The sequence below is a fragment of the Pleurodeles waltl genome, chromosome 3_1 (assembly GCF_031143425.1).
Source record: "Pleurodeles waltl isolate 20211129_DDA chromosome 3_1, aPleWal1.hap1.20221129, whole genome shotgun sequence".
Lineage (NCBI taxonomy): Eukaryota > Metazoa > Chordata > Amphibia > Caudata > Salamandridae > Pleurodeles > Pleurodeles waltl.
Genome location: NC_090440.1, coordinates 1898147099 through 1898172209, shown reverse-complemented (window position 1 = coordinate 1898172209; position 25111 = coordinate 1898147099). Strand labels below are relative to the sequence as shown.

Below are 25111 nucleotides of genomic sequence, written 5' to 3'. Positions count from 1 at the left end.
GTTGTCATGTTGGCTTTCTATACCTACATTGCAGTAATAACATGTAAAAGCTCACCAGTCTGACTCTGATTATTCATCTATTGGGCGCAGTGATCCACAGTACAGTCATATTAAAATTCCATTTCTATAGCCCCCATGGTTCGATATATTAGGTGGAATATCCAAGGGCTGAACAAGTCTTGCAAGGCTCGTCAGATACTGGCCTACCTGGACAGGCACAGGCCTGACATTGCTCTACTCCAGGAGACCCACCTCTCTCATCAGGCAGCACCACATTTGCATCCTCATGGGCCCCCATCATTACTTTTCCTCATACTAAACATATTCCAGAGGGTTGGCCATACTTGTCAGGAAGTCCCTGGGGTTCACATTCACAGACCATATTGTTGACACCAGCGGCCGGTAGGTTTTGGTGGTGGAGGGCCTACCCGATATCCAGCCAATACTGCTGATTAACATTTATGGTCCGAGTCTTGACAAACCCAAATTCTTTGACGAGGTCATGATTAAATGTGTGAAGTATATAAACTGGTCCATCCTTTCAAAATTGTACTATCTACATGTATAGATGGGAAGTCTGAATCTTGTAAATAATCGGCGAAGGCAGGAGTAGCTCTGCAACATGTGGTGCAGCTATACGGCCTAGTCGATGCCTGAAGGGCTCTTCACCCCTCTTAGGGGGAAAACACATTATTTTTCTGTACATGACGTCCTCAGGTATAGGTTTATGGCTGTTGTACCATGCTCTCCTGGCTCGGACACGCACAGTCAGTAATCTTTCCAGAAAACTGATGGACCACTCGCCAGTTCTCCTGATTATGGACAATGCTCCACCTCCTATGGCTTTACAGGTTGGTGGCTGAAAAGAACTGAAGTATGGAACCTGGTGTTCGGTTGCAAGTCAAAACTGCAATATTGGAATATGTCTGACTCAATGAACACTCTGTACTCTGGTGTGGAGACTTTTGGAAGGCCTTTAAGCTCTATATCTGTGAGGTCTGCATATCTAAGGAAGCAGGCATCCTTAAACCCTTACGTGGGTCGCTGGACCGCCTCAAGCAGAAACTCAAAATGCTGGAAACCCAATACATTAGAACCAGATCTAAACTCACACTTACTAAATGTCAGAAATTGCTGGCTGAGTCAAATAAGGTGGGAAATATTATACCTTGGGAAACACGCCTCAGCCCCTTGGTTTGGTGAAGGGGACTGGCCTGGGTACTTAGGTCCACTACTGTCAATTCCCAAATCTCTAGTATACAAACAAACAATGGTATCATTTTATCCCCCGTCATACATTATAACAGTTTTTGCCTAGTAATACACCCAACTCTATGCCACAGGTCACACAGTGCCCCCCTCAGACAATGTGTCTTATTTGGATGATGTGGCTTTGGCCTGGGTGGAGGGAGAGGTGCGGGAACTGCTTATCTCCCTGCTGATGATAGAAAACATCCTAGCTGTTATTAAAGATCTCTCCAGTGGCAATGCTCTTGGGAGGGGGGGAGAGGTCCCTGCTGAATTCTACAAGGACTTTGCTGATATTTTAGCTCCTAGTTTACTCCATGTCTACCATGCCGCTCTCAATAAAGGCTGTCTACCGCCCCATGCTTGAGCCGCTTATAACCATATTGCCTATGCCAGGCAGGAACCCAACACTATGTGCCACGTATATGCCGTTATTACTACTAAATACAAATAACAACATTTTTGCAAAATTATCCCGAAGAACTTGAAACCCCTTATGCAATTCTTGGTATTACTAGACTAGGCTGACTTCATACCTCGGAGATCCACAGCTTTCAATCTATACTCCCTGATGGCCATACTACATTGACTAGACCCATGTCTGTCTGTCATGGCTGTTTCTAGATGCCGAAAATGTGTTTGGTGGCTTGAAGTGGTCATTCATGCACTGAGTCTCCTGGGACTGAGCGCCCTCCTCTTGAATATGATCACTCTACTGTATACTGCCCCTATGGCCAGAGTCAAAATTATCAGACAATATTTAGGGCTAATCGGAAGGCCTTGGTGGTGGAGCACCTTGCCTACTTCCTCTTTGATTTTCACATGTGTCAGGGGCTGTGGTTTGGTGACTTCTCCCTGATACTGTCTCCACACGCAGATATCATAATTCTATACATTCAGGAGCCTGAAGTAAAAATCTCACCAATGATTAGGGAAGTTATAAAATGTGGCAGCTTCTCCGGACTCTAGATGAACTGGAACAAGTTTGAAATGTTCCCAGTAACAGATGGCACGATACCAGAGGCAGAATACACCCTGAAATGGAATAACTGTATAGTCAAATACTTAGGTATTCATATAACTAGGGATATCCCTGATTTGATAAGCAGCAACTTTGAGGTCACACTAGAACAGTTCAAAAGTTGCGTTGAACAGTGTTTATACTTGCCCACTTGAATGTGTGGACACATCTCCCTGATTAAAATGATAATTGTACCAAAGTTTCCATAACTTTTTGCGCATATCACCGCCTGGCTCTAGATGGAGTTTTTTAGCCAGTTGCTACAATTTCTTACATATCTGATCTGGGTGGGAGGGCAACCATGTATGCAACAGTCTGTCCTATGAAAGACAGGGGCCTGTCAGTCCCTGTCCCTTTCGTACACTATCTGGTGGCACTAGCCCATTACTCAAAATGTTACAACCGCAACCAACACTCATGCATGTGCGCCTAGAATACACCTTGATGTGCCCCACCTTCATGTTTTCTGTCTGTTACAGGCCTCAGTCACTCAGAGACACCATGAGCGGGCATGCATGATATGCAGAGCTTGGTGGGACAGAGCACATTATCTCTAGTGTGAGTTCCCCATTCTTCCCATTTCTACCCACTACAAAAAATCCCCTACTCCCCCTGATGAAGGAACATAGGGCAAAGATATTTTTAACTACTGCAAGAGTACTGGGAGATCTGTTTCCCAGTGGTGATTTTATGTCCCTTTAGGGACACAGGGAGAAGGGCAGAGGATCTCCATTAGCTGTCCTATACCAATACCAGAAATGCTCTGTGACAAAAGCGGCTTTCCCAAGTTTTCAACGGCCCTCAAAGAAGCTCAAGCTACTTACCAAGTATATACAGCGGGCTGACTGGTAAATCCATCCCCCTCCTACAAACAAAAATCATGCTGGGAAGGCCCCTTGACTCGACGGGAGTAGTAAAGGGAGCTTGGTCTTTCATTACTGGATACAGTGTGGTCATACTACAGTGCACAAGTTAAGCATGTACTCTGTAATTATATCCATACATAAATTACAACATTTTAAGTTCTTGCACTGCTGGTCCTACAGCCCGGAACTTATGACAACATTTACTCCCAACACAAATATTGCTTGTAAACAATGTGGCTAGATGAAGGTAGGCTTTATACATATGGCATGGTCCTGCACTAAAATATTTACATACTGGGTCCAAATATTTGCAATGTTACAATCCGTGACCAACATCCCTTTGGCACAGCAGCCACTGCTGGAAATACTCGGAGCCACGGCCTGAGTTTCCACCGCAGACGATTTATCAGCATGTCCTTACTGATCACAAAGAGGTTGGTGGCGATGTTATGGATGAGTGCATCAGTCCCGAAAACTAGCCAATGGATTGAGGACATGCTCTACTTGTAGAGAGCATCAAATAGACATTTATGCAGAGGGGCTCCATCCTAAATCAAGACCTAGAGGCTTTTGGGTCCCACTTCATTCATACTTATTGACACAAGAACCACGGACACATCAGTAAGCAATTACCTATTACGTTACAGTTCTGATGACGATGTCTTTATTTGTGCATTCATAACACTGAATTATCGCTAACAGGCTATTCATATTTCGCTGCATGTATCCTGGACCTTACTGAATGTCACTCTGCACCATTATTCTTTGAATTTCCTTACTGTCATGAATGATCCTGTTTTTCTTTAATTACTCAATAAAACTCATATTAAAAAATTTTAAATACACAAAACAAACATCTCCGCCTTTTTCTTTTTGTTGCTCACCGAGTCATTAACACAAGTCCACTTGGAACGGGCCTGCAACTGTGCATACTTGACTAGTGGTATGTCATGTCATTTAGGAGCTTAATTAGTTGATCACCTAGGCAAAGAGATAAACTGTTCTGAAGCAAATCTGAGGTATGACACCATGAGCATCAAGGGGAAAACAAAAAGACAAGGGAAAAAGACGTGGAAGCAGGAGAAGCACTGTGAAAAGGAATGCAGAAGCACCATGTGACAGGGAACAAGGAGGTACAATGTGATAAAGAGGGCGGAGAAAGAGCACAAAGTGTGAGGCAGCGAGAACAAATGACATTGTGGAGGGCAGCAGGAAAAGGAACAAAAGAAAGAAAGGGAACGGGCAGAATAGGACGAGAGACAAACATACAGAGTATGGGATGGAGCACTGTGGCTAAAGGTCCTTTAAATAGCAGATCAAGAAGACACACACACACACACATATATAGAGGATGGTTGGGGACAGATCACTGAGGCTTCTCCATACCCATCTTTTACATAAGGCTTTCATGGCAGGCTTTTGGTACAGTTGGTTTAACAGCATTGGGAGAAACTTGTAAGAATGTTAGATAAAATTGCCCTAAACTTTTATTTAGTGCTAGCTTTTGTACAAAGAGTCTAGCAAGAGTTTAACCACAGCACACACCATGCAACTCTCTCAATCATGAATTAAACTTTCAAGAAATAACTTAAAAGATTTACTGCATCTGGATTTCGGTTCCCCAAAGAGGTGTGGAGTAACACATGCACACTTGATCATTTTCCTACAGAGGTCTCAGTCATTATTTTTCCTTGGCTTACACATACAGCTGTCAGGCTAGCATATTACCATGTGTATTTCGTTTAGAAGACCTATGGTAAAAGTTGGGGTGAAAGGTTCCAAAACGTTTATGCAAAAGACCTACCTGAGGGGAGGTTAAAGGAGAAAATGGTGCAGAAGGGATAAAGACAGTTTGTACAGCAAGCCAAGGATCTTAGTAAAACCAAATGAAAGAAAAGAAAAGCAACTAGAAGTCTGTGATACACTGCACTCCTGACACCATCCGAAAAAGAAATAACTTAAGAGTGGTGTCCTCCATACAACTCTCTCAGGTAAAACACGGCCATCATTTTCTTACTAGTTCTTTGTTGACTTCAACGTGCATAGTAAACACGTGTTTGACACAAAACATGCCTGTGCTGTGTGCTTAGTTTCTTGAATGTACATACCCAGATCGACGAAGCTGTTCAGAAATGAAATAATACACAAAACTAAAGTAAAAACACCACATAATTAACCAATAACTATACACTGGCAGAAAGAGATTATTTGCGATAATGTTTTTTCGAAGTCTACCTTCTCGTCACTCAGCTAGAATTCAATGAGTCTTTCATTTCCGCTGCGGGAATTAACTAAACATCCCATAATTCAATTAGCTACCCCTTTTACCATCGGCACTTCAGCCTTTTGTTGACAAAAACACAGAGATACTCAGAACGTAACTAAATGTCGAAACCCTGTTTTATCTTTTTAAAAAGCATCGGCTCGGGAATGTATGTTATGTCCAACCCTGTTCTGGCTCTTCTCTTCGGCACCTTCTCAAGGAATCTCACACTGGACTGTTCCAATTTTTTTGTAAAATCCATGGTCACAAATCAATGCTATACAACTATTTTAAATAAAATTATTAAATTAACTGTTTTTTGTTAGGTGGTCATGGCAAACAGCAGCTGTCAAAACCTCAGTGGTAAAATGTTAACAGTCCTTCTTCACCCAACTTCAGGTGTTATTCCACAGACTACAGTATAGTACATTGCGGTTTTGTAACTCTAAAGGGACATCGGCCATTCTCTCCTTTAATCTATATTACACAGACACGCATATTGTGAATACATTGATACACACTGTTCCATGCACAGTAAGGTCTACCTCCACACAATGCATTTAGTGGTGATGCTCGTACTATTGCACAAAAGGTAAAGGGCCCAAACCTTTCTCTGGCAGATGCGCAGAGGGCGGTTCCAGTTGCATGCATCATCTTTCCTGCATGTGTTCCATTTTTCTCTGCTTGGGACTTTAAGAGGACCCCCAGGTCATTCTCCTCTTCGGACAGCGCTGGGGAAATTAAGTATAAGTTACGAGTTAAAAGGTGCCAGCAATGACTTTTCTTCTACTGCGACCAAACATACACCCCCAAGCTGTTCACAGTACTTATTTTCATGACCCTGTCGTTTTTGTACACCAGTCTTGCACCAGCATCATTTCACCAAAACCAAAGAGCTGCAGACAGGCAGAGGCACGAACTAAGCTGGCTCTGTTAACCTACGTTTTTCAAAGGGATCTGTAAGAGAAGAGGAAACAGAGCCATCTTCCAACCTTAGACACATACGAAGGCATAGTGCATTTTCAAACATATTGGCTAAGCAGCTGATCTTTTCTAGAGAGCGTCCCGAAATTGAGCTAATGAAATAATCTTCTATTTAGGGTTCTGTAATAATGGCGTCAAAAAATGATGTCCCTGACAGCACAGTTGTAAATCTGCTGTCTGAGGAAATGGGACTGGGGTACAACGGGACACAATTAAGTTGCAAAGGGACACAGTGTCGCCACCATGCTTTAACGCTGCAAAATTGTTAGAATAATTTCTCCGTAACAGGACACCCCATGAAGCACACACGTGCTCTCATTTCCGGTCTCGATCTCAATGCTAATGCAGGAAGAACGCGGGGCGTTTCAGATAACCTGGCTGGCTACAACGAAAGGAATGAAATAAGACCCTGCGTCATGGCCAAATGATTGATCAGAAATTACCCAATCAGTTGGCTGAAAGTGTTTAGGGCTTTTAGAGACTGCAAATGGGGGGAAATCCTAGTGGGTGCCTGAATGATGAAAGCGTAGTTCCTAAGAATCTGTTTTGTGGCAGGCAGAACAGAGTCTAGCAAATTCTGCATCGTTTGCTTCACATAGAATAATTTTGCCCACCCTCACGGAATAAATGGGTCAATTGAAAGCAGAGTTCTCAAGGGCTGTCCAGGGAAGCATTGGGATCACCGAGGAAACAGCGCAGTAGAAACTCTGACCCCTAAATAACTCGAACCCTAAATGATAACTCTGCAACCCTGTGTCTCAAACACACATCCCGGTATTTGAATTGTTCGTTGGGTGTGAATGAACTCTTTTTGAACTTTGCCTTTTTATTTAACGGTTTGGAACAAACGCACTGCATTTCTTGAACTCCGACACTAGCCCCAGCATAGTGATAAAGTACGTAATGGTGGCAAAAGGCGAAAGTGGACGACTTATTAAACAAACTATGTGTAAGTAAACATGCTTTGTTTAGATGTCTTCTTCCCAGAAAATCATTTTGTTGGCAGTTTTCGTTTTTCAAACTTTTCACGCCAACCAGAGATCCATACATTTGGGCGAGTACTCTGAGAACTCGAATACGCTGTATATATATTGTCAGAGCTGAGCTTGCTTACTTAAGATAAAACACCGCCTTTTTATGTTTGCCGCTGCAACCTCGAAGTTTGTTCACCATATCTCCAATTGGAAACCATCTTGAGATTGAAGTTTGTGCTCCAACGGAGTCAGTCTGTAAGAAATACCACCCGACTCTCTCTGAACTGCTTATATAAAACATTTAAGCGCAAACCACTTCCACCTAATCTAAAAAATAAAAAAAGTTAACCCTCGCCCACTCCAATTCTTTCACAATCACTGGGACTACGGTGTTTGCCGTCACACAAGCAATCACACTGTTAGAAATTAATAAGCACATGGAACGGCCTGCCCAAGCTCATACAAGAAAAGCTCAAATGCTACTGGTGTGATTGTCGGGTACTTACCATCGACTCTCTGTAGATATTTTTCAATGATCTTTAAAAGGTCTGAACCAGTCACCTGGACAGAGTGAAAAATCTTTAAAAAAGACAACAGAACAAGCTTGTGTTTAGAATCAGCTGCAATTGTGCTATTTACTGTAATTTAATAATAATCAACCATACCCTACGGTGAGTGGGTACCAAAATAGAGAAAGAAAATAAAGTAAAACAGATATTAGAAAGAGAAAGTGAACTTTAAAATCAAAGATTAAAAGAAAACACACATGAATCTGGTTAATGAGGTGACAAACGCTCACATGCACGAGAAACGAAAGTAATAACTAAAAAGAACCACTTAAGCAATACATCTACATGTAATGCTAGTTTATCATATCTTTTTGCAATAGTAGTTCCGGTTAACTCATGTTTTTCAGCGGGAAAAATATATTTAATTAATCTTTATGTTTTCAACTGTACGAATACAAAAGTTAACTTCAAAAATATTGTGGAGACTTACAAGTTTTCTTCCACTATAATCCTGCAGTGGCGAAAGGCCATCATCCTCTGATCTTAAATGTCAAAATAATGTGTCCCTTCAAAGGCGCATTATTAATAAAAGAAAATATGATTTTAAGTTTTCTGATAGCAGATGATGCCTTGCTTAAACCAACCTGCACTGCAGACCCCTTCCAAACATTTATCTGCGAAACAGGAAAAGCATTATTTGCTAATGGGTTCCCATACCTCGAGTTTGGCATCCAGTTCAGCATCAGATGCCACCACATGTTCATCTTCCTTCTTGCCGGTCACTTTGATTAGCACTTGTTTGGTTTTCCAGTATTTTTTCTGCATCCGGCTGACGACAGACTGATCCTCTAAGCGATGCAGTCCATACGTATCCATCGTGGAAAAGCTGGACACAGAAGAAAATTTACGATCAGATCGTGTTCTGTGTGCTTTGAAAGGAGATTACTTGTCTATAAACGTACCACAGGAGTTAAAAAGAGGCTTACTCAGTTACGAAGGATATGACAGCGGAGGCTTTTGTAAACGGCAGGTAATGGATGTGTTCTGCTTGCACTTTAGTTAAACTGACAATACGTTGCACACTAAACTCTTTAACAAGCTAAGAAACCTTGAAATCTGACCAAGGGTACTGGATAATGAGGACGGGAAACGAAGGGTGTGGATTAAATTTTTTTTTTAAAAAAAATAATAAAAAGCTCTGTGACGGGGGAACTAAAAAACAAAAAGCGCTTTGAGACGAACGAAATGGCCACGTTACAGTGCTCTTTTAGGGTAGCGCACGCGCAAGCACTCTGGACCATGTTGTAATCTCTATGTGGGCTTCTAACCACACCAATGTCATGCCCGTCATTTTCAATAGTTTGTGGGCTTGCCTTTTAAAAATCGATTGATTCCATTTGTGGAAGGCATGCATACGTCATGCCTTTTCCGGTGTCTAGCCCTCCTCGAGCGCACCAGTAAACTACTGAAAACATACTAGGCTTCATGTTTTCAGCTGGTTTTTGGACTACTTTATCTTTTCATTTCCTGCACAGCACGACCCAGAGAAGGGTAGGTTCGAGGGGTAAGAAGAAAACTGGACAAGGTTGGTAGGGAGGGGTAAGAAGCAACTCATAGAGGGGTGGATGGGAGGGAGGGGTAAGAAGCACAGCAACCCAAGAAGGGTGGGTGGGAGGGGTAAGAAGCAACCCGAATAAGGGTGAGTAGGAGTGAGGGGGAAGAAGCAACCCAGAAAAAGGTGGGTGGGAGAGGGAAGAATCAACCCGGAAAAAGGGGGGTGGGAGAGGGAAGAAGCAACCCGGAGAAGGGTGAGTAGGAGGGGGAAGAAGCAACCCGGAGAAGGGTGGGTGGGAGGGGGAAGAAGCAACCCGAAGAAGGGTGGGTGTGAGGGGGAAGAAGCGACCCGGAGAAGGGTGGGTGGGAGGGGGAAGAAGCGACCCGGAGAAGGGTGGTTGGGAGGGGGAAGAAGCGACCCGGAGAAGGGTGGTTGGGAGGGGGAAGAAGCGACCCGGAAAAGGGTGGGTGGGAGGGGGAAGAAGCGACCCGGAAAAGGGTGGGTGGGACGAGGGAGAAGCGACCCGGAAAAGGGTGGGTGGGAGGGTGGAGAAGCAACCCGGAAAAGGGTGGGTGGGAGGGGGGAGAAGCAACCCGGAAAAGGGTGGATGGGAGGGGGGAGAAGCTACCTGGAAAAGGGTGGGTGGAAGAGGGAAGAAGCTACCTGGAAAAGGGTGGGTGGAAGAGGGAAGAAGCTACCTGGAAAAGGGTGGGTGGAAGAGGGAAGAAGCTACCCGGAAAAGGGTGGGTGGATGAGGGAAGAAGTTACCCGGAAAAGGGTGGGCGGGAGGCAAAAGAAGGGAGAAAAGAATCTGGAGAAGTGGGATGGGAGGGGAAAGAAACAACCCGGAGAAGGGGTGTGGTAAAGGAAAGAAGCAACCCGGAAAAGGGTGGGGGGGAGGGGAGGTTGGGAGGAGAAACAAGCAACTCAGAAAAGTGGGAGGTGAGAGGGGAAAAAGCAACTCAGAAAGGGAGGGAGGTTGGGAGGTGAAAGAAGCAACCCAGAAAAGAGGGGCTTGGGGTGGGGGGATTAATAAGCAACATGGAAAAGAGGATAGGAGGGTTAAGAAGCAGCACAGAAATGTAAGAAGCAACACAGGAGTGAAGATTTTCTGCACTTTGTGTGGCAGTGCCCTGCAATAGCTGAATACTGGTACGATGTGAGCCGGGTGCTGACTGACATGGCAGTGGAGTTTGCAGCACTGACCCCAAAGGTTGCCTTACTGGAGTACACTGGGGAAGTACCACACACGCTGCTTCATCTCAGTGGCACTGTTATTGGCAAAGCAATGTGTGCCCATAGTGTGGGACCAGGAACATAATGGGCAACCACATATTACTAGGATTCTGTCCCCACTACCGCTTCTATGACTGAAAACATTCATCTACATATCAGTACAGGACACCATAAAAAACACAACTCAAACACCATCACAATCACCAGAAAGCAAAGCAGAATTAAGTCCTTCCATTTTTAGGTCACATTTGCCAAGTCTACAGCACTGAGTGCTTTCAACCCAAATTTAAACCAAAAGGATGATAGAGTCATGCTCCAGAAATTAACACACATGATGCCCTTGTTGATTTCTTAGACATACTACCTTACACATTTTTAAGCAGATTTTTGTGCAGGCTCAATAGAGATAATCCCGTGATCCATTTCAGTCACCATTAACACTAAGCTCTGAATCTGCCACCAAAATCCAAGCTGATTTTTAGTGGAACATCTAACTCAGAAGTTGGGTTCTCAATCTCAGATTTATACATTCCCAGTAAGGCCCACAAAACTCCAGGGTGAAAACCTCACCTATAATTACCAGGCCCACCCTGATAACAAGAAAGTAGTGGTTACTCTCCAGCTGGAGAGAAACTCTTTCCACATCCCCTATTTTTATTAATTTTCACCTTGTTTAGATAAACATTTCCCAAGACAATATGCAGGTTATCAATCTTCATTAAGTAATATACATAAGAGTAAAGGGGAACCAAGTAGAAAAGATATAAACAAAGTAATTAAGCAACAATTGTGGTGCAGTAGTACTTAGACTACTTTACAATCTTTACATGTTCTAAGTGGTGTTGATCACGATGAGCTCATGCTAACAGAAAATATATCAAATAGGAATTATACATTCAGTTCAACAACATTTTCATCTTTGTTATCGCAACTATCAGCCTAGAATAAACTGGCCACAAAATGTTTTCAGTAATATGTATTTAGGCATTTGTGACAAATTGTAGATCAAGAGGGTGGGTTTTGGCTCATCACTTTCTCCTCTCTTTTAATAGAACAGTAGTTTGCTACGAAAGTGGTCATTCTTGTCAGCCAACCATTTGATTAGAAACCTGACCCAGGCTATTTGTTGTTGTAGCTCACTGGACCCCGTTTCCTTCAGTTTTTACCCAATTGCTAGTCTCGTTCTTTAAGCTCATTACAACCGGGCCATATTGGGTTTACAACTCATCAAATTTTACGCATGGCAATTAACATGGGCAAATAAATGAACGTACATTCAACTTTGGGCATTTTTGTGTGTGGTATTTTCATGTATTCAGCTTGGGTGCCAGGTGAGCTTTGATGGAGCTATATTGTGCTACATGCTCCCTGGAACTGTCCCATGCTGATTTTGTAAGGTCATGACTTCTGTCTGTCTTCCATGTCAACTTAGCTTGGTCTAGTATTACATTATCTAGACTCGTGAAGGCCATGCACAGCTGAGTTATGGGTTTCCAACCTTTGCCTAAGGTAAGCATCAACCGCGGGGTAAGCTGTTGCAGCTACAGGTGCATGAAATGTGTTGTATTGGTAAGATGGGCATGCATTAAGAACTGTCCAACTAGAATCTCTTCAAAGGAGAAAAGAAAACCACTATAAAATAGATGCTCAACTGCTAAGGTTTCATTATGGGCCCATTTTTAAAATTTGTTATAAGAAAACAATGAAACTGAATTAAATAGAAAAAAAACCTACTGAAAGTTTGGGGGGTGCAATATATGGTGTATGTAAATACAGCACGCTAGCCTGCAGAACAACTTACTCTCCAAAGAGATACATATGCATATAGAAATTGAGTTCAGAAGAAAAAAGGAGCAAGCAGAAGAGGTGTCTGGTAGTATAAAAGGGTTAAACCTTGTGTTCTGTTCTGTTTAGGTGCAGCTCCCAAACAGATGCACGTTATCAGATCGTTATCACAGATACTGGGCGAGAGCTGAACATCTCAAGGTTTGTAATTTGCTTTACCTATTCAGGAAGTTGTCTGTCACCATCAGGGTGACAGAAAGGTGGGAGAGGAGAGTCAGAAGCCAGTAAAAGAGTTAAGTCTTGAGGGCTTTGCATCAGAGTCAGTAATTTGACTGCCACTCATGGTTGTGCACTGATCAGTTATGCCAACACTACACCTCTAGATTCAGCTGCTTGTGCCAGGGTTGGTCTACCAAGCCATTTTCTAGATCTGGTCTTTCTCCGTCTGTGCTACTATCAAACAGGCTCTCTGTCTTTTCTTACTGTTCCACAATTCTTCTATATTTGTTTCTAGATCCATTTTCAGTGCCTTCAGCTCTAAATTTGAGATATCTGATGTGTTCAGTGATGTCTTCCATTTGCTTGTACATCGTCACCTCAAGTGTGAGTGTTGCCATGGATGCTTCTGTTTCTTTGACCCCGTCTTTTAATTTGAGGCGCTCTGTCTTAAAAGGTTAACAACTGTAGCCTTTTCACTCATTTTAATTTCCATTACAACTCTGGTGTCATGGAATGGCTCGTAGAATTTGGTTGAATTTGTGGTAATCTTGGGCAGCTTGCTGTGATGTCTGGGCATTTGACTAGTATCTGCTGTTCCATTGTGTAGTGTCAGGGAGTAAGACTAGCTTATTATCAGTATGACAGCTTGGGTTTTGGCCCCTGTGGCCTTGCCCAATATCATGCAAAAGGCAAGTAGTGCTTCTACCAATCCATAAGTACAGTACAGTAAGAAGGTGTGATCGAGATGCTGGTAAAGATCTCTGCCTACAGCATCACACTGAGGAGCCGAACAAATGCAGTTCCAGTTGAGTTTCTATTTGAGTTCGCAATACAATTGACAGGGTATCATTCAGCATATCTGCCACAATTGCAGCAAAAAATTAAAATCTGGAAGCTCACTCCCAGCGCAATAACATAAGGATCAGTGGTGTGGCAGTCAACAAACATGGGGTGCCCAGAAGTCTACATTAAAAACTTTGCTGCTTCAGCTTTTCGGCAAAACTGCTTTTTCAGGCACATTCCTAGTAGACTGGTTGTTAAGCCCACACTCCCTGCTAGGAGCCCTGCCCAATCCCCTCAAAGTCAGAATCCCAAATTTCAACAACGTGAACAAGCAGTGCCCAGAAGTCTACATTAAAAAAAAACTTTGCTTCTCAAGCTTTTCAGCAAAACTTATTTTTCTAGTGGACTGTTTGCTAAGCCCATACATGCCCGCTAGGAGCCCTCTCCAAGACCCTTAATAGCGAGAATCTTAAATTTCAACGACTGACATGATTCTGTGACTGGCCCCACGAGCAAGCACCTCTGCAGCATTAGGGAGCTAATCCATATCCCCTGGCTTCACACTGGTGGTGCAAGAGGGCTGGCATGAGTTTGTCATGCTGAAGGCAAGAGCACACTGAGGGCCAAGTTTTAAGTATGCAATGTTCTACTCTGCTAAGTTCAGGGCACAACTGGGTGGGAAGGCCAGATATTCTCATCACCAGATGAAGCCACAAAGGTGTGCAGCAAATACTTAAAAAAAGGTGACCCCTCTCAACAGTACTGTTCAGAGTCCTAGCCAGAGAACCAGTCCAACTTAGATCCAAGGCATACATGATGCAGAATTATGTGATAAACTCTTCGTACATTATTGCACTGACTGCAACATATTAGGGCATGAATGCCATCTACGACTGGCCCTCATACATGCATCTATGTGTTCAGACAACTGTTCATGTCCCTCATGGAAAAACAAAGCTATCAATTACCATCCCAGCCATGGATTCTCTCTCGCATGTCCTTATGCTTAATAATCATCAAAATGTATGGGTGACAGGGATTGGTATGTTGGCTGCCCCTAGGTGTGCATTGTTGTTCAATTTGAAGTTCATATTCAATATGGTATTGGGGGAATCTAAGGCATTGGAAGTTGGGGTGACCAGTATGTGGGAGAAGGGAGAAGCCGTTTTGAGGGTGTTCAACTAGCTAAGACGACACAATTCACTGCGGTTGCATGCAAGAGAAGGCATACAGAGTGAAATACTCCTAGCTACCTCAGTCACTGTTGTAATATATTATGTCGGGCTAGCAAAACCACTGAAATTAATATCCTGGAACATTAGAGGACTTAGGGCCATATGTACGAACACTTTTTCCCATAGACACAGAATGGGGAAAAACCTTTGCTACATCTGGCCCTAAATCACCTGCAAAAGACAAGGTGAGTGCGGTCATACTTGAACAGGAACAAAATAGACCTGGTATTGTAGCAGGAAACATGCATAAGCCCCATAGAAGACACTATAATAAATGGGGACTACCTAGGTACTTTTCATCATACAGCTCATACTCATGGGGGCATGAATACTGTTCCACTGAGGCATGGATTTTTTCTGCAGCATATCAATAGAGAGGACCAATATATAATACTGGAAGGATCGCTTTCCAATAGAAAATCTTTGCTAATCAACAAATGCATGCCAAATATTGATGCTCCCGAGTTTTTTCAGGAAACCCATGCGATGCTTAGGGGAGTGGACAACGAGACTATACTTTGGAGAGGAGATTTGAATCTTAGTCTAGACTCAGTACTCTATTACTGTGGGGAACTGCAGGCCCCTTCACTTGGTAGTGTTCTAAGAAATCATGGATATGAGTAGTATGATAGTTATATGGCGACAATGAACTAAAGTATTCATTTTTTTCATACCCAAATGGATCCTTTTTGCTCAGTGACAACCGGTTTGTCATAGGTGGCATGGGCTCTTGTGTGATGGATGTGAGGTACCTCACACATTATCCAACATTGCTTACATTCACAATCTCACACTCTAGGTTGCAGAGCCACCAGTTGAGATTCCCTGTAAGGGCTCTTTGCTACCCACTGCCCCAGGTTTAGGTGCAAACAGACTGAGGATTATTTAAAACGAAATGAGGGTTCCGTGGCACTGGCAGCTACCCGGTGGGTTGCGTTCAAAGTTTTTATCAGGAACCCCGTGGGTTGCGTTCAAAGCTTATATCAGGGACAAAGTAATAGCTAAGCATATGGGTATCCTCACTGATCAAATCAAAACTGATCTCAAAGATCACAGGGGCGGGGCATCTACACTCCCAAAGGCACAATTCCTCATAGAAACGCATGCCCTACTACAAACAAATTGTGATTTGGCCGATAAAGAGGTGAAATACTTGGGGAAGTATGCCCAAGCCAGGTTATATAGAGAGGGTGAGAGAACGGGCAAGACTTTGGCTTGGCCTTTACACTATAATAGATGATACAGAAACATACTGCAGCTAGTGAACGGCTCTGGGGACTCACTTATGACAACCAAAGTTATACTGGAAGAACTTGTCATTTTTATGAACACCTCTACACACCCAAGGTAACTGAGAACCACAAGCATATCCCAAATACCTAGACAAAATAGCTTTGATCTAGTTGGAAAAGTCAACATATGTTATTCTTAAGTGAGCCAATCACATCCAATGAAATTACAGCAGCAACAGAGCGACATGTTGGGGGCAATGCACCGTGTTTCCAGTCATACAGGACTATAATCTTCCCCGATTATACAGCAAGAGTCCAACAACAAAGAAAAACCTTCTTGCCATTCAAGGTTATGATGGAAGGGATGCATGTCACCTATAGACTATTCACCAGGGCAAATGTCACTACTTTGACATGGCAGAGAAGGCCTGGGCTTGGACTGTGGAGAGGATGTCACGGCGACACCCATGGCAAACGGTCTGACCTACAGGACGGAGATTGCGGGTGTAGAGGACAAACTGCCTCAGCATCCGGCAGGAGAGCAGGTGGTGGAGCAGACAACGCCTTGTCTTCAGAGGGTCGAGACCCTGCCCATCAGAATCAGCAGGAGATCATTGACATCTTAGAACAAAGGTGGGTGGCATCCTCGTCCACTCGTGGGGTGAGACATGATGATCGCTGACCATTGCATACTGACCCTCATCTGCAAGCAACAAAAGTTATGAACTCCACCTGGGTTTGGCATGGCCCAGGTGGCAACATTCCACTACTTTATGGGTTTCTTTCTTTCTTATGGGTTGTGGCACCTTGTTGCCTAGTGGCTGACCCAACAGCCTTTTAGGGATGCCCTTAGAGAGGGGTAAGCTCACTTCTTTGAAGACAAGGTTGGGTCAGTGGATTCTACAGGGGCATTGTGGGGGGCCTTTGGTGCAGTAACACGTGGAATACTAATATCAAACTTGGAATATCAGAAGAGGGGGGCAAGCGGCACAGTCCCCAGAACATGAATATGCTGAGCATGTCATGGCTAAGGCACGTCACAAGCTGAAGCGAGCAACTCTTAAACGGGAAACAGCATTTACCACGAAGACAGAACCCCGCATGGCTTAACCACACAGGCTTAACCACGCAGGTGTCTTTACTACACGTCTTTACCACACATGTATTTAAAACAAATATGCCTTTACCATGCATGCCATTGCAACGAATTTGGTTGCAAAGGCATAAATGGTACAAGCATATTCGTTGTAAGGGTTTTTCAGGTAAGTATTGAGTTTTTATATGGTAATGGTATTTTCAGGTTTTAGAGTGGTTATGGGTTTTGGGTTGGTAAGTGTCTATTTAGGGTGGGTATTGGTCTTGGGTGGTAAGGGTAGCTTTAGGTTTTAGAGTGGTTATGGTTTTTTGGGTGGAAAGTTTTTTTAAGGGTTTAGGGTGGGTATGGGTGTTTGTATGGTAAGGCTATTTTTAGGTTGGTTATGAATTTTTGGGTGGTAAGCGTTTTTAGGGTTTAGGGTGGGTATGGGTTTTTGGGTGTTTTTTTTAGGGTTTAGGGTGGGTATGTGTTTAGGGGTGGTAAGGGGTTTTTGGGGCTTAGGGAAGGTATGGATTTAGGTTGATATTTTTATATATATATATATATGTTTACATGTATGTATAATAATATATATGAAATTATATACACATATAGATATATATAGATACATTTTTATTGATCTATTTGTGTACTGATATATATATATATATATATATATATATATATATATATACACATATATATATATATATATGGAAAATGTCACTTACCCAGTGTACATCTGTTCGTGGCATGAGACGCTGCAGATTCACATGCTTTGCACATCCCGCCATCTAGTGTTGGGCTCGGAGTGTTACAAGTTGTTTTTCTTCGAAGAAGTCTTTTCGAGTCATGAGATCGAGGGACTCCTCCCCTTTCAGCTGCATTGTGCATGGGCGTCGACTCCATCTTAGATTGTTTTCCCCGCAGAGGGTGAGGTAGGAGTTGTGTATTATAGTAATAGTGCCCATGCAATGGAGTAAATATGTATGTACATAATGTGGTTTAAAGTGATATATTTACAAATTTACAAATGTTCAAGATCAACTTTGAAACGGCTACAGGCTCCCGGGGAGGCGGGTGGGCGCATGTGAATCTGCAGCGTCTCATGCCACGAACAGATGTACACTGGGTAAGTGACATTTTCCGTTCGATGGCATGTGTAGCTGCAGATACACATGATTTGCATAGACTATTAAGCAGTTATCTCCCCAAAAGCGGTGGCTCAGCCTGTAGGAGTTGAAGTTGTTTGAAATAAAGTTCGTAGTACTGCTTGTCATACTGTGGCTTGTTGTGTTGTTAACACATCCACGCAGTAATGTTTGGTGAATGTATGAGGCGTAGACCATGTGGCTGCCTTACATATTTCAGTCATTGGAATGTTTCCTAGAAAGGCCATAGTAGCACTTTTCTTCCTAGTTGAATGTGCCTTTGGTGTTATAGGCAGTTCTCTTTTTGCTTTGAGATAACAGGTTTGAATACATTTAACTATCCATCTGGCAATGCCGTGTTTGGATATTGGATTCCCCGTATGAGGTTTTTGAAAAGCAACGAACAGTTGTTTTGTTTTTCGTATTTGTTTTGTTCTATCAATGTAGTACATTAAAGCTCTTTTGATGTCTAATGTATGTAGTGCTCTTTCAGCTACAGAATCTGGTTCTGGAAAGAACACTGGTAGTTCTACTGTTTGATTTAAGTGAAACAGTGATATGGCTTTTGGCAAGAACTTTGGGTTAGTTCGTAAAACTACTTTATGCTTGTGTATCTGAATAAAGGGTTCTTGTATGGTAAATGCCTGTATTTCACTTACTCTTCTTAGAGATGTGATGGCAATGAGAAACGCTACTTTCCATGTTAAATATTGTATCTCACATGAGTGCATGGGTTCAAAAGGTGGACCCATGAGTCGTGTTAAGACAATGTTAAGGTTCCACGAAGGAACTGGTGGCGTTCTTGGTGGAATAATACTCTTTAGGCCCTCCATAAATGCTTTTATGACTGGGATCCTAAATAATGAAGTTGAGTGCGTAATTTGCAGATAAGCTGAAATTGCGGTAAGATGTATTTAAATGGATGAAAAAGCTAGCTTTGACTTTTGTAAATGCAGTAAGTAGCTTACGATGTCTTTAGCAGATGCGTGTAATGGTTGAATTTGATTATTATGGCAATAATAAACAAATCTTTTCCACTTATTTGCATAGCAATGTCTTGTGGGTGGTTTCCTTGCTTGTTTTATGACCTCCATACATTCCTGTGTAAGGTCTAGATGTCCGAATTCTAAGACTTCAGGAGCCAAATTGCTAGATTCAGTGATGCTGGATTTGGATGCCTGATCTGTTGTTTGTGTTGAGTTAACAGATCTGGTCTGTTTGGAAGCCTGATATGAGGCACTACTAAGAGGTCTAGTAGGGTTGTGTACCAAGGTTGTCTTGCCCAGGTTGGTGCTATTAGTATGAGTTTGAGTTTGTTTTGACTCAATTTGTTTACTAGATACGGAAGGAGTGGGAGAGGGGGAAAAGCGTATGCAAATATCCCTGACCAGCTCATCCATAACGCATTGGCCTGAGGTTGATCTTGTGGGTACCTGGATGCGAAGTTTTGGCATTTTGCGTTTTCTTTTGTTGCAAATAGGTCTATTTGTGGTGTTCATCATATTTGGAAGTAAGTGTTTAGTATTTGGGGGTGAATCTCCCATTCGTGGATCTGTTGGTGATCCCGAGAGAGATTGTCTGCTAACTGATTCTGAATCCCTGGAATAAACTGTGCTATTAGGCGAATGTGGTTGTGAATCGCCCAATGCCATATTCTTTGTGCCAGGAGACACAACTGTGTCGAGTGTGTTCCTCCCTGTTTGTTCAGATAATACATCGTTGTCATGTTGTCTGTTTTGACAAGAATGTGTTTGTGGCTTATTATGGGTTGAAATGCCTTCAACGCTAGAAATACTGCCAGTAGTTCTAAGTGATTTTTGTTAAACTGTTTTTGCTGAGTATCCCATTGTCCTTGGATGTTGTGTTGATTGAGGTGTGCTCCCCACCCTATCATGGAGGCATCTGTGGTTATTACGTATTGAGGCACTGGGTCTTGGAAAGGCCGCCCTTGGTTTAAATTTATATTGTTCCACTATTGAAGCGAGGTGTATGTTTGGCGGTTTATCAACACTAGATCTAGAAGTTGACCCTGTGCCTGTGACCATTGTGATGCTAGGCACTGTTGTAAGGGCCGCATGTGCAACCTTGCGTTTGGAAAAATGGCTATGCATGAGGACATCATGCCTAGTAGTTTCATCACCATCTTGACTTGTATCTTCTGTTTTGGATACATGGCCTGTATTACATTGTGAAATGCCTGTACCCTTTGTGGACTTGGAGTGGCAATCCCTTTTGTTGTGTTGATTGTTGCTCCTAAGTATTGCTGTGTTTGACACAGCTGAAGGTGTGACTTTGTGTAGTTGAGTGAGAAACCTAGTTTGTGGAGGGTTTCTATGACATACTTTGTGTGTTGTGAACACCGTTCTTGCGTGTTGGTTTTGATTAACCAATCGTCTAGGTACGGGAACACATGTATTTGCTGCCTCCTGATATGTGCAGCCACTACTGCCAGGCATTTTGTAAAAACTCTTGGCGCAGTTGTTATCCCGAATGGCAACACTTTGAATTGGTAATGTACCCCTTGGAATACAAACCTTAAGTATTTTCTGTGTGAAGGATGTATTGGTATATGGAAGTATGCATCCTTTAAGTCTAGTGTTGTCATGTAGTCTTGTTGTTTGAGCAATGGGATTACATCCTGTAATGTCACCATGTGAAAGTGATCTGATTTGATGTAGGTATTTAATGTTCTGAGATCTAATATAGGTCTTAGAGTTTTGTCCTTTTAGTGTATGATAAAGTACAGCGAGTAAACTCCTGTTCCTTTTTGATGAATTGGTACCAGTTCTATTGCATCTTTTTGTAACAACGCTTGGATTTCTAGTTCTAGAAGATCCATGTGTTGTTTTGACATATTGTGTGTTTTCGGTGGGACATTTGGAGGGAATTTGAGAAATTCTATGCAATAACCATGCTGGATAATTGCTAGGACCCAAGTGTCTGTTGTTATTTCCTCCCAATGTTTGTAGAACTTGGTTAGTCTCCCCCCCACAGGTGTTATGTGTTGGGGATTTGTGACGTGGAAGTCACTGCTTGTTTTGAGGAGTTTTGGGACTTTGGAACTTCCCTCTACTCTTTTGGAATTGGCCCCCTCTATATTGTCCCCGAAAACTTCCCCGCTGATATTGGCTCTGATAAGTGGGCCTTGTTTGTGAGGTTGAGGGTTCTGTGCTTTGTCCTCGAAACCCCCCTCGAAACTGTGTTTTACGAAATGTGCCTCTGCTCTGTGGGGAGTAGAGTGCGCCCATGGCTTTGGCCGTATCAGTGTCCTTTTTAAGTTTTTCGATAGCAGTGTCCACCTCCGGCCCAAACAACTGCTGTCCGTTAAATGGCATATTCAGCATGGCTTGTTGTATTTCCGGCTTGAATCCTGATGTACGCAGCCATGCGTGTCTCCTTATGGTCACTGCTGTATTTACTGTCCTAGCAGCTGTATCCGCTGCATCCATTGCAGAGCGTATTTGATTGTTCGAAATGCTCTGTCCTTCCTCCACCACCTGTTGTGCCCTTTTGGAACTCTTTGGGTAAGTGTTCAATGAAATGTTGCATTTTGTCCCAATGAGCCCTATCATATCTCGCCAGCAATGCCTGTGAGTTGGCAATGCGCCATTGGTTGGCCGCTTGTGCTGCAACCCTTTTCCCCGCAGCGTCGAACTTGCGACTCTCCTTGTCTGAAGGTGGTGCGTCTCCCGAGGTGTGTGAGTTCGCTCTCTTGCGAGCTGCCCCTACTACCACAGAGTCTGGTGTTAATTGCTGCGTTATGTATACAGGGTCTATTGGCGGTGGCTTGTATTTCTTCTCCACCCTTGGAGTTATAGCCCTGTCCTTCACAGGCTCCTGAAACACCTGTTTGGAGTGTTTTAGCATTCCAGGTAGCATGGGGAGACTTTGGTATTGGCTATGTGTGGAGGATAGTGTGTTGAATAAAAAGTCATCCTCGATAGGCTCTGCATGCAGGGTGACATTATGAAACGCTGCTGCTCTTGACACCACCTGTGTGTAGACTGTACTGTCCTCAGGTGGCGACGGTCTCGCTGGATAACAGTCTGGGCTGTTATCTGATACTGGCGCATCATAAAGATCCCATGCGTCGGGATCATCCTGACTCATCCCAGTATGAGTTGGGGACTGCATCAGTGGTGGAGTGGCTACCGGTGATGTGTGCGTTGAGTGTGGTGGAGATGGTGGCGGTGTTACTTGTCTTGCCACCTTTGCCTGTGGCTGCTTGTCTTTTTCTTGAAAGGCAAGTCTTCTTTTCATCCTAATTGGGGGAAGAGTACTTATCTTCCCTGTGTCTTTTTGGATGTGGAGCCTTCTCTGAGTGTAGTCTGGCTCCATTGACTCCAGTTCTTGTCCGAACCTATGTCCTTGCATTTGTGAGGACAGTCCCTGTTCCTCTGTGTAGGAACCTGTTTTCGGTTCCGAGGCCGGATGTTTCGGAATGGAAACTTTTTCGGCTGTCTTTTTCGGCTCCGACAACACTTTTTAAATTTTTGGCGTTCCGGTCACTCGGTGCCGAATCATTTCGGTGCCGCCCTCTCGGTGCCGAACTTGCTCTGACCCGCTGTCTCGGGGTCGAGTATGCTCTGTGCCGGTATCTCGACCAGAGTCGGATGTCTTCGACACATGCGTGCCCTTTTTCGGTGCCGATGATCGGTCACCTATTTTTCGGGTTAAGCCATGGCCTGCTGGCGGTGGCGTCCCCTGGGCTTTAGTGGTCTTTCCGTGAGTTTTGTGTGTCAACGTCTTACTCATTGTTTTCGGCGTCTGTTCGGGATCGACCTCGTCCGAGTCCGAATCCTCGATGGAGAAGGTTTCTTCTTCCTCCTCCAAGTGTTTTTGTCCTGTCGGCGCCGACGCCATTTGTAGTCTTCTCGCTCTTCGGTCTCTTAATGTCTTCCTCGACCGAAACACTCAACAGGCTTCACAAGTATCTTCTTTGTGTTCTGGAGACAAACACAAGTTACAGACCAGATGCTTATCTGTATAAGGATACTTGTTGTGACATTTGGGGCAGAAGCGGAATGGGGTCCGTTCCATTAGCCTTGAAGAGACACGTGGTCGGGCCGACCAGGCCCGACGGGGGATCGAAAACCCCGAAGGGCCACCGGAACTCTTCAAAATTCGGTGTCGATCTGTTGTAACTAACCCGATACCGAACGCAAACAATACCGACGATTTTTCAGGGATTCTAACTATCTTTCCGAACCGAAACGCGGAGCGAAAAGGAACACGTCCGAACCCGATGGTGGAAAAAAAACAATCTAAGATGGAGTCGACGCCCATGCGCAATGGAGCCGAAAGGGGAGGAGTCCCTCGATCTCTGTTCGATGTTCCTCAGCGCTCCTCTCTGAGCCCCACCCTCTTCAACATCTACATGACACCCAGGTGACTCTCTACCTCACAGAAGAACCTTCAGCCGCTAAAAGCAACTTTCACAACGGGAAGAACAGTCACCATCTGGATGAAGGACGGCTGCTTCAAACTCAACTCCGACAAAACCGAAGTCCTCATCCTGGGACGACTTCTGGTAGCCTGGAATGCTCAGAACTTCCACCCCCAGGCCCACAGACCACGCTCATAACCTCAACATCATCCCCGACTCCTTGCGCTCAATGAACAGCCAAATCCACGCAGTCTCATCCTCCTGCTTCCACACGCTCTGCCTGCTTCGGAAGATTTTCAAGTGGATCCCCACCCAATCCAGGAGAACTGTCAACCAGGTGCTTGTCAGCAGCAAGCTCGACTACGGCAAAGCACTCTACACTGGCACTACCCAAAAACTCCAAAAGAAATTGCAGAGAATCCAGAACGCCTCAGCCAGACTTATCCTGAACATCCCCTGCCGCAGCCACATCTCTGGTCACCTGAGAGACCTTCACTGGCTCCTGATCAACAAAAGAATCACCTTCAAGCTCCTCACGCACGCCTACAAGACTCTCCACAACATCGGACCTGCATACCTCAACCACCGCCTCTCCTTCTACACATCCACCAGACATCTCTGCTTGGTCTACCGGGCGCTGGCTACTATCCCAAGGATCCGCAGGACCTTGGCCGTAGGAAGATCCTTCTCCTACCTCGCTGCACAGACCTGGAACTCTCTACCGCTACATTTCAAGCAATCACTCTCACTGCCTCAATTCAGGAAGGACCTCAAGACCTGGCTCTTCGACTGAACTGCACAACCCCACCCAACCCCCAGACCTTGAGACCCTAACGGGTGATTAGCCATGCTCTACAATGAACCATTGAATGATATACATACACACATAAACTTTTACCATGCATAGACCTTTACCAAACATCCTTCTACAACTAAATTTTCCTTGTATAGACCTGCATAATAAAGGCATATTCATGGTAAAAATAATCGTAAAGACATACGTGGTAGTGACGAGGTTGTTGTAATGACCGTGGAGTAAAGGCATGCGTGGTAAAGGGTTATTTGTGGTAAAAATTATCATTGTAAAGGCATGAGTGGCAGTGTTGCAGTTGTTGTAATGACAGCGAAGTAAAGGCTTGAGTGTTAAAGGCATGCGTTGTTCGATCATACAACCCCCTTAAACAACTATGAACAGATGCAGCCACCAGAAAGCTCTGGCAGGAGTCTGTACAAACATGGCAACTAGACCAGCAAGTTATTGCACTGGCTTAGCCGAGCATCAGAAAATTGACACAATCAGGGCACCCTACAGAGGACTCTCAATATTATGGCTCACTTTGTGGACATGTTCAGGGTTGCCCCACTGAAGAGATTGACATATATCTCTTCAACCTCCAACTGCTACGGATACCAGCTTATTAGCTCCTCACTCTTTGATGGCGTGCTCAAAGCCGGTGAGATAGCTCCTGCAATCTCATAACTTCCCAGTGGGAAGAGCACCAGCCCCTAGGGACTCCCTAAGCAAATTTTTAGCTGCCAATCTGACATTCTTACACAGCCCTTATTGTAATTATACTCCGAAGCTCAAA

At 43.9% G+C, this 25111-nt stretch overlaps 1 protein-coding gene across 2 annotated transcripts in view; it reads right to left on the bottom strand.

Annotated features, from left to right (window-relative positions):
- Positions 1-25111, bottom strand: part of ICA1L (islet cell autoantigen 1 like) — a 370063-nt gene that overhangs the window by 288732 nt on the left and 56220 nt on the right. For both annotated transcript variants that reach the window (XM_069226037.1, XM_069226039.1), the window contains exons 2-4: positions 8583-8751; positions 7863-7935; positions 6006-6129 (exon numbers count right to left, since the gene is read on the bottom strand). In XM_069226037.1, the coding sequence (XP_069082138.1) occupies positions 6006-6129; positions 7863-7935; positions 8583-8741 (356 nt within the window). In that variant the 5' untranslated portion in view covers positions 8742-8751. The remainder of the gene's footprint in view (positions 1-6005; positions 6130-7862; positions 7936-8582; positions 8752-25111) is intronic.